Source organism: Gossypium hirsutum, chromosome A12, assembly GCF_007990345.1.
Source record: "Gossypium hirsutum isolate 1008001.06 chromosome A12, Gossypium_hirsutum_v2.1, whole genome shotgun sequence".
NCBI classification, from domain to species: Eukaryota; Viridiplantae; Streptophyta; class Magnoliopsida; order Malvales; family Malvaceae; genus Gossypium; species Gossypium hirsutum.
Window position 1 is genome coordinate 17,331,891 of NC_053435.1, and position 7,678 is coordinate 17,339,568.

The following is a 7,678-nucleotide window of genomic DNA, read 5'->3' on the forward strand; positions in this document are numbered from 1 at the left end:
AAAGTTGGAGGGGGACCTTCTTTTGTTCTTTTCAGATTGGTGGAGAAAAAAGATGTACATGTTAGCTAAGACAAGAATTTCAGGTGGCCAGATTTCTGTACCTCTCCAGTTTTGGCTTATTACTAAATGAAATCAATGGAAATTAAATAATACTTTGGTAATTAAAAGAAAATTTAATGGCTACCCATGTCTCTAATACTAATCCTATGTCTAACATACATGAAACTGAATGGATTGTAGAATCACACAAAGTGATACATAGTAATTAGTACAGGATGAGACAGGGAAGGAGGGATGGTCACCAACTCCCACTTGCTCTTCAACAATGGAAGGGAAAAAAGAAATTAGAAATTGACTAATGGAGGTATCAATAAATATATGATTGTGAGGGCTAAAATATTCTTTTCTCTAAGCTCTAAATAGTTGTAGGTATTATTTATCTTTCTTCAATTTGTCTACTTTAAGATCTCTGGTAGTCGGTTGATTGAAGAACAGTGACTACTTTTGGACATTTGACAATTGACGTTAAAGGGGGGATAATGTCAAAAAAACAAAGCTTGAGTTGTGTTGTGTTGGGGGTATACCTATGCCAACTTTCCTCTTCCCTTGAAGCCCACGAGCTGGTTTTACATCTTTTAATGTAAAGAAAAAGAAAGAAAGAGAGCCTCCTTAATTTACAAAAGCTAACTGGTTTCTTGAGTGAGTGAAAATTGAGCAACTTAAGAAAAAAGAGAAAGAAACGCTGGTCAAAAGCCAACAAAGTCTCATTTTTCCTTATCCGTATTTGTGGGTTTTATGCAAAAGCATATTTCAGACTTCTGCTAATTTTCAGACTGGTGTTTTTTATCAGCAAAATGATCACTTTCTGCATTGTGGGTAGTTCCTTGAAGTCCCAGTACACTTGAAAATGCAAGAAGACAAGTTTAGTTTTGGAGTGTAATCAAGGGTCTCTAAGAACCCCCATTTGTTCTTTCTCTTCTCTCAAATTGTGTGTAGTGCACTCTGCTGGTTCATCTTCCTCAGTAACCCCCTGGTGTTCCCCTTGTTTTTTTCTTTTAGAGCCTAACTGGTAAAAGCCTTGATACATTTTCATCTGTCTTTTGGTTTTTCTGCTCAGATATAACGCAATTTATCTCTGATGCTATTTTTCTCAGTGATGGGGTTTCAACTTCAAGGCAGTGGAGAAAGTGAAATGTTGGGGTTGAAAGTGACATCTTCAAGGCATAAGCGTTCCAAGAGGTGACCCTTCAAAAAAAAGACTTTTGTTTGTTTGGGATCACCTTTCTTGTAAAATGTTAAGCTTTTTGTCTAACAGGAACGAGTTCTGAAATGGGGTTTGCTTAAAGAAAAACTGGGAACTTTAAGCATTTACAGAAGTAGAAAACCTTAAAGGCACAATTGGCTATTAATTTGGCTCTATGTCCATACCCCCTACTTTTGGTTGTTCATTAAATGCATTCAGGGGTCCAAATGGAGTTTGAAAATTAGCTTCTGTCATTAAATGTTTCTTTTCTTTGCTAAAGATTTTTTGTTTGTTCTTTATTTTATAAGTATCGCTTGTAATTAATAAGTCAGAGGTGAGTTACTTGCAAGCAAATGAAAACCGTTTTTGAGATGGTTTTCAGAAAATGGTAGCTAAGTGGATCACTGATACGGGGCGGATGATGAATAGACACCCTTGGTCTCCTTCTTTGTAGAAATATGTGAGAAAAAAAAATTAAATATTTTGGTTTGAGTTTTGCAAAATAGTAATGAGACGGCTACGAGTTGCAATGGCTGTCCTTAAATCCTGCTTTGTGCAAAGTTTTATCTATTGATTCATGGTGCTTGATTTTGTCACATAGCAGCTTGTCTGATAAGCAAAGAGTTGAAGAAGATGGGTTGGATGATTCTCTTGAAGAATCAAATCGTATAAAGCTGGTAATTTTCCCTTTTCCTTTAAGCTGTAAAAAGTAATCTGTAAGTTAATGATTTGATTATCTTATTGTTCTTTGACTAATGACTCCTTTTTTCATGCATCCAATGCAAAGGCCTAGTAGAGTGCCAGCCATATATATTTATTACAAGGATCTCTTTCCCTCTTTTCTTTCTTTTTCTTTTTTTGTCCCCTTTTTCCTCTTTATTGCTACGATATGATAGTTTATAAGAGGAGGTTCCAAGTGGGAATCGTGTAATCTAAATCTTTAATATAGATCTAGATGGAGCCGGATAAAATGATTGTATTTATGCATGAAAAACTAGGATATAAGCCTTTGTTTAGCATCTTTCACTAGACTAATCATTCATATCAATGACAAAAGGCTCATCCTATATCAATGCTAAAGAATATTTTTCCATTATGTGGTACCAGGATATGAGGCACCTGAAGAACTCTGTCAAAACCCAGAAGAAGCAATCTTCCACCCCCCACACCGAGGTGCAAAGCACTTTGAAGCAAGAGGTGTAGAACTGAATCTGTTTTTGTTCATTGTACTCATCCTTGGGTTACAGAGGGCTTGAATTTGGTTTGGGAGTGGCCTGGTCAGGTCTATTGTGACCCAAGATTAGGCTGCAGCTCACAAATTTTGAAGTTCTGTTGCTCATATTAATTTCTTTTTGTTTCTTTTTTTTTTCCGAAAATCTTTTGTGCAGATCTTGCAGCTTGAGAAAAGATTACAAGATCAATTTGATATTCGCCGTGCTGTAGAAACAGCACTGGGTTATCAAATTTCCTCCCATGAGCATACAAATGAAACACCAGTCTCCGTATCTAAGGCAACTCTTCTGACTTCTTATTTCTCTGGGAATTTTTCCAAATTCAGTTTCTTGACTTTTTGCCCTTTCATTATGCATTCTTCATGTCTCCCTCTTGACAGTTGGCACTGCTTTTCCGCAGCCACCTACGGAGCTAATCAAGGAAATTGCTGTTTTAGAATTGGAAGTTGTATATTTGGAACAATACCTTCTCTCCTTGTATAGGAAAGCCTTTGATCAACAAGTTTCATCTATTTCGCCTTCTAAAAGGGATGAAAGGTTAAAAACACCTATACATACCCCTAGTATAAGGGATGAAAGGTTAAAAACACCAGTAAATACACCAAGTAAAAAGGATGAAAGGTTAAAAACACCTGTGCATACTCCAAGTGGGCGATTTTTGGAAGTTCCTAGACTTGATGATGATGCATCAAAAGTTGATAATTCAGCTGTGCAGTCTGGTTACAATGAGAATTCATGGAAGGAGCCTATTGACATTGTAGGAGAAAAACTATTAGATTCCAGTGTTAACCGCTGTTATTCCACACTGTCACAGCGTTCAAAGTTTCCGAGTTGGACATCTCCTCTGGATGAGACTTTGGCTGATAAAGCCGTGCGTGCCTGCCACTCACAACCTTTGTCCATGATGGAGGTAACGTACTTGTACCATGCAATCTTCTGAGAATTTGTATTTCTGTGTACTTTACATTGTTCAGTTAATTTCTGGTCATATTACATGTTGATAGAGCCTTCAGTAATTTGTTGTTTCTGGAAAAATAACGTGCAACAACTTTACCCTTCAAATAAATGATTGCAAAGTTTCCACTCTCCATGCTTGAGCTACTGTAATTCAATCATCATCACCCGCTTTTGATTGCATCCACCAAGAGAACAAGTTACATTTATGGGAGAATAATCTCACATGTGATGTGTATGACACATTGAGATCTTGTAATTTTAACTTTTGCTTGATTCTCTATGCTACAGTATGCTCAGAATGCGTCGAATATAATCAGTCTGGCCGAGCATCTTGGCACTTGCATTTCTGATCATGTTCCAGACACACCAAACAAGCTTTCTGAGGATATGATCAAGTGTATGTCTGTTATATATTGCAAGCTTACGGACCCACCTTTGATCCAAAACAGCTTTTCATCTCCCATTTCATCCGCGTCATCAGCCAGTGCTTTTTCTCCACAAGAGCAGCATGACATGTTGAGTCCGGGGTTGAGAAATAATTCATCATTTGATGTACGGTTAGATAACCCTTTCCATGTTGAAGGACTTAAAGAGTTTAGCGGACCATATAGCACAATGCTTGAAGTGCCATGGATTTTCAGAGATAGTGAAAAACTGGCCGAGGTGGAGAACTTGCTACAAAATTTCAGGTGGGTCTCCTATAACATGCAATCATCAGAAGAAAAGCTGTTTCTTATCATCTAAACAAAGATGAGATCTTTGATCCTCTTCTATCTCTTTTGTGTTTATCAAATTATTTCTGTTATAGGTCTCTTATCTGCAAACTGGAAGAAGTTGATCCAAGGAAGTTGAGACATGAAGAGAAGCTGGCATTCTGGATAAACATACACAATTCACTAGTGATGCATGTATGTAGTCTCATCAATGAAAAGAATCTGCTGTTACAGATTTGGTTCCAGTTTTGCGATATTTTGTACTAAGTCTTTCTTTTCTTCTATGATATAGGCATTTTTGGCTTATGGTATTCCACAAAATAATGTGAAAAGATTCTTTCTACTGTTGAGAGTAAGCTAACTTGTATTCATTACTGCTTGTCTTGAATGATGAAACTAGTGGAATGGAATGTGTTATCTTATACCTCGTACTATACAGGCTGCGTATAACATTGGGGGTCACACCATTAGTGCAGATACGATACAGAGTTCCATCCTTGGATGTCGTATGCCTCGTCCTGGACAGGTAGATCTCAAGCTCATCTTTTGTGTCCTCGATTAAGATTGTTAAATATCTTGTAGAGACAAGACTCTAGTCAAAATGACTATTCTTTGTCAGAAACTTGTATATGGTATCCATGAATGATGTTTCTGCTTGGCCTTTTCTTCGTTAAAGATAAAGATAAAAAAGGCAGATAGAATTTGTCGATTATTTCAAATCATACACAACAAAAGTATTCCCAGTGGGCTTGTTTTAATTAATCTTTTAAGGTGGAGCTGACAAAGGTTTCTTCTGCTTGTAGTGGCTTCGGTTATTAATTTCTGCAAGGACAAAGTTTAAAGCTGGAGACAGAAGGCAGGCATATGCTATTGAACATCCAGAACCACTTTTGCACTTTGCACTCTGTTCAGGAAACCATTCTGATCCTGCGGTACTACATCATCTTTAATCAGAGTTTTTTCCTTAGTATTGGTACAAATGATGTGATATTTATGATCCAGTTGAAGGATGTCGATTTGGAGTTCTAGTGGTGTTTTCCTTTCTATATAGAAAATTTCAGCCTTGTCATCATATTTGTCCCTCTTCTTTAGGTCCGTGCCTACACCCCAAAGAAAGTAATTCAAGAGCTGGAAACTGCCAAACAGGAATACATCAGAGCTACGTTTGGTGTCCGCAAAGACCTGAAAATTCTGTTACCAAAGCTCGTGGAATCATTTGCAAAGGATTCGAGTTTATGTCAAGCTGGTATTATCGAAATGGTCCAACAATCTTTGCCTGAGTCGCTTCGTAGGAGCATTAGAAAATGCCAGGTAGGCAAATCCCGCAAGAGCATAGAATGGAGTCCTCACGATTTTACCTTCAGGTATCTAATATCTAAAGAACTAGTAAGATGATTGGCTATATGCATCAATGGCATGGTGCTTGGGCTTTCCATTTTGTAAGATTTCACATTTTTCCTTGTACAAAGTTGAAATGGTAGGGTATATTTGTAATGTAATTGTTATTAGGCTGTGTAATGAATGTGCATTAAGGCTTGTATACGGTTATGATGTGAGCACTTCTTTGCAAATCATTTCAAGCATCTATTTCTCCTCCTCCCCAACCTTTCTGGAATGCCTGAACTATTGAATCTTCTGCTGTGCTAAAAGGGGAAGTTTCAATGAGGACCAAGGGTGGGGTTTTTGTGTTCTGTTGCAAGCAAAACTTTAACTTTGTTACCATTTATGGGACAAATGATGGTGTCAGTGACTTGTTGCAGTAGATGTATATGACTAACATTGTTTTATATAAAAGGAATAAAAGAGGCCAAGGCATACATTGCAAACAGAGAACCCATTTTGTTCACTTGGCACGTAGCGAGCAGGCCTGTCGGCATTGGCTAATTGAGAGGTCCAGCCCAGACTATGTTCATGTGCCAACGCAACTAAGTCTTACTTAAAACCATTCAGATTTCAAAACTAGTTAATCCAATTTCTTGGCCGGTTTAAGTTATACTCCACTAGAGTCACTCTCAACTAGCCACTTGATTAAACCGGACTAAAGCTTTATACAGTCATGAACCTCGGCATGGTTGAGAGGCCTGTTGGCATTGGCATTGTAGATTAGACAATTAAACATGTACTGAAAGGGTATATCAACCTCGCTTTAGTTTAGATGACAGTCAATAGGTCTAAGATCGATCTCTGTGGTTTCTTCCTGGTTTTGTTATTAATATAAGGTCTCAAGGATGACTACCTGTTGAGCATCATAATCTCTGGTATGTATGTTAAAAAATTAAAATTCCCAACACCCTAATAAATTCCTTTTGAATTGAAATCAAATTAAGGCTACTGCAAAACTATGATACATTAGTTGGAATGGCTCTGAAAAATATGTAGGTGGCTTGACAGAAGGCAGAACTGCTGGTTCTGTGTAGTTCTAGCAATTCATTTGCCTTGGTTGTGTTTACAATTTTATACAAGTATATAATATTAAGCTTCGAAGGGAACGAAAATGGCGATGAACCCAATAACCAGTCCCAAACAAATGATAGAAGGACAATGCAAAAGCAACCAAAACGGCTGGTGAAGATTGAGAAATGAAGTCTTAGAGCTGAGCATAGCAATAGGCCATGACAAGTTGCCTTCAGTTCTAAATTCCAAGGAGCTGGAAAGGTTGATGAACCGGCTAACAAAGTTAGATGGAGATGGCTACTAGTACTTTCCTAAAGTGAAAAACACCAATCCAATCGAAAACCGTTGACTTTTCCAATCTATTTCAGATAATATTAGTCACCTTTATGAAAAAAGAATTGCAAAAAGCATTAGCCAAAAAAAAAAAATTCCCTGAATTAACCTGCAGATGAACATGTCGAATGTTACCACCCTGATCATCACCTGAGAATGAGTTTAGAGCGGCTTGAGGAGAGGTCAACACTGTATCTACCAAGGCCAGCACTAGCTTTAATGGCGAGAGAACACAAGTCTGGCAAGGTAAGGGGTTTATGAGATTGGGAGAGTGGCAACAAGAAGTAGATTTGTCCAGGTTGAAGGTCCTCATCAGCAGGCATTTGAGGCACACAAGTACCGATGGACATCGACTCTGAGCTGCAGAGGAAGCAGTCGGGGTTGAGGGAAATGATGTTGTTGGCTTGGATTGATTGCCTGAACTCTTGGACACGACCATCCATGTGAACCACCGTGGCTGCCATCGATGACCGTTTGGTTGCGCTCGATGATCCTCCTCCTCCTCCTACTGTTTTGCCTGGTTTTGAGGTTGAAGTTGAGGATACACAGGCACCCATTTAGGCTTCTCTAACAATTCTTTTTTATTGGTGTGTTTGAGGGAAGGCTAGAAAAGAGTTTGATGGAGAGGGCATCCATTACATTTATATATATGGGTAGTTTTTATATTATTAATTGTCGATGATATGCCTGCCTGGATGCAATACTTGGGGGAAATATTATGTAAAAAATTTCCCCAAATGAAATTTGATGTAAAGTGTGAATTTAAGTTGTTAGATACCGAAACCTCCGTAGTGACAAGAATTTCA

The 7,678-nt window shown here is 38.0% G+C and overlaps 2 protein-coding genes across 5 annotated transcripts; one reads left to right on the top strand and one right to left on the bottom strand.

Annotated features, from left to right (window-relative positions):
• Positions 1 to 320: 320 nt before the first annotated feature.
• Positions 321 to 5,719, top strand: LOC107925663 (uncharacterized). 4 transcript variants are annotated; one of them, XM_016856376.2, is made up of 12 exons: positions 321 to 1,069; positions 1,155 to 1,239; positions 1,848 to 1,920; positions 2,351 to 2,440; positions 2,632 to 2,754; positions 2,876 to 3,385; positions 3,721 to 4,121; positions 4,241 to 4,340; positions 4,438 to 4,497; positions 4,585 to 4,671; positions 4,949 to 5,077; positions 5,238 to 5,719. In XM_016856376.2, exons 2-12 carry the CDS (start codon positions 1,157 to 1,159, stop codon positions 5,538 to 5,540), a joined length of 1,959 nt encoding a protein of 652 aa, XP_016711865.2. In that variant the 5' UTR covers positions 321 to 1,069; positions 1,155 to 1,156; the 3' UTR covers positions 5,541 to 5,719. The 4 variants fall into 4 exon arrangements, with proteins under 4 accessions (XP_016711865.2, XP_040940037.1, XP_016711873.2 ...); XM_041084103.1 differs by having other exon boundaries at positions 350 to 1,069; positions 1,845 to 1,920; XM_016856384.2 differs by lacking the exon at positions 321 to 1,069 and adding an exon at positions 1,626 to 1,703 and having other exon boundaries at positions 1,175 to 1,239.
• A 726-nt stretch (positions 5,720 to 6,445) lies between these two features.
• On the bottom strand, positions 6,446 to 7,678 carry LOC107925686 (uncharacterized). Its single transcript, XM_016856404.2, has 2 exons — positions 7,023 to 7,678; positions 6,446 to 6,921 (listed from the first exon to the last, which is right to left on the bottom strand). The coding sequence occupies exons 1-2, from the start codon at positions 7,427 to 7,429 to the stop codon at positions 6,918 to 6,920; spliced, it is 411 nt and encodes a 136-aa protein (XP_016711893.1). The 5' UTR covers positions 7,430 to 7,678; the 3' UTR covers positions 6,446 to 6,917.

Bases quoted from the DNA above. Each gene is read 5' to 3' on its own strand.
- LOC107925663 (XM_041084103.1), top strand. From the start codon at position 1,157: ATGGGGTTTCAACTTCAAGGCAGTGGAGAAAGTGAAATGTTGGGGTTG. The intron at 4,341-4,437 runs GTATGTAGTCTC...TCTATGATATAG, and splicing joins ACAATTCACTAGTGATGCAT to GCATTTTTGGCTTATGGTAT. The intron at 4,672-4,948 runs GTAGATCTCAAG...TTCTGCTTGTAG, and splicing joins GTATGCCTCGTCCTGGACAG to TGGCTTCGGTTATTAATTTC.
- LOC107925686 (XM_016856404.2), bottom strand. From the start codon at position 7,429: ATGGGTGCCTGTGTATCCTCAACTTCAACCTCAAAACCAGGCAAAACA.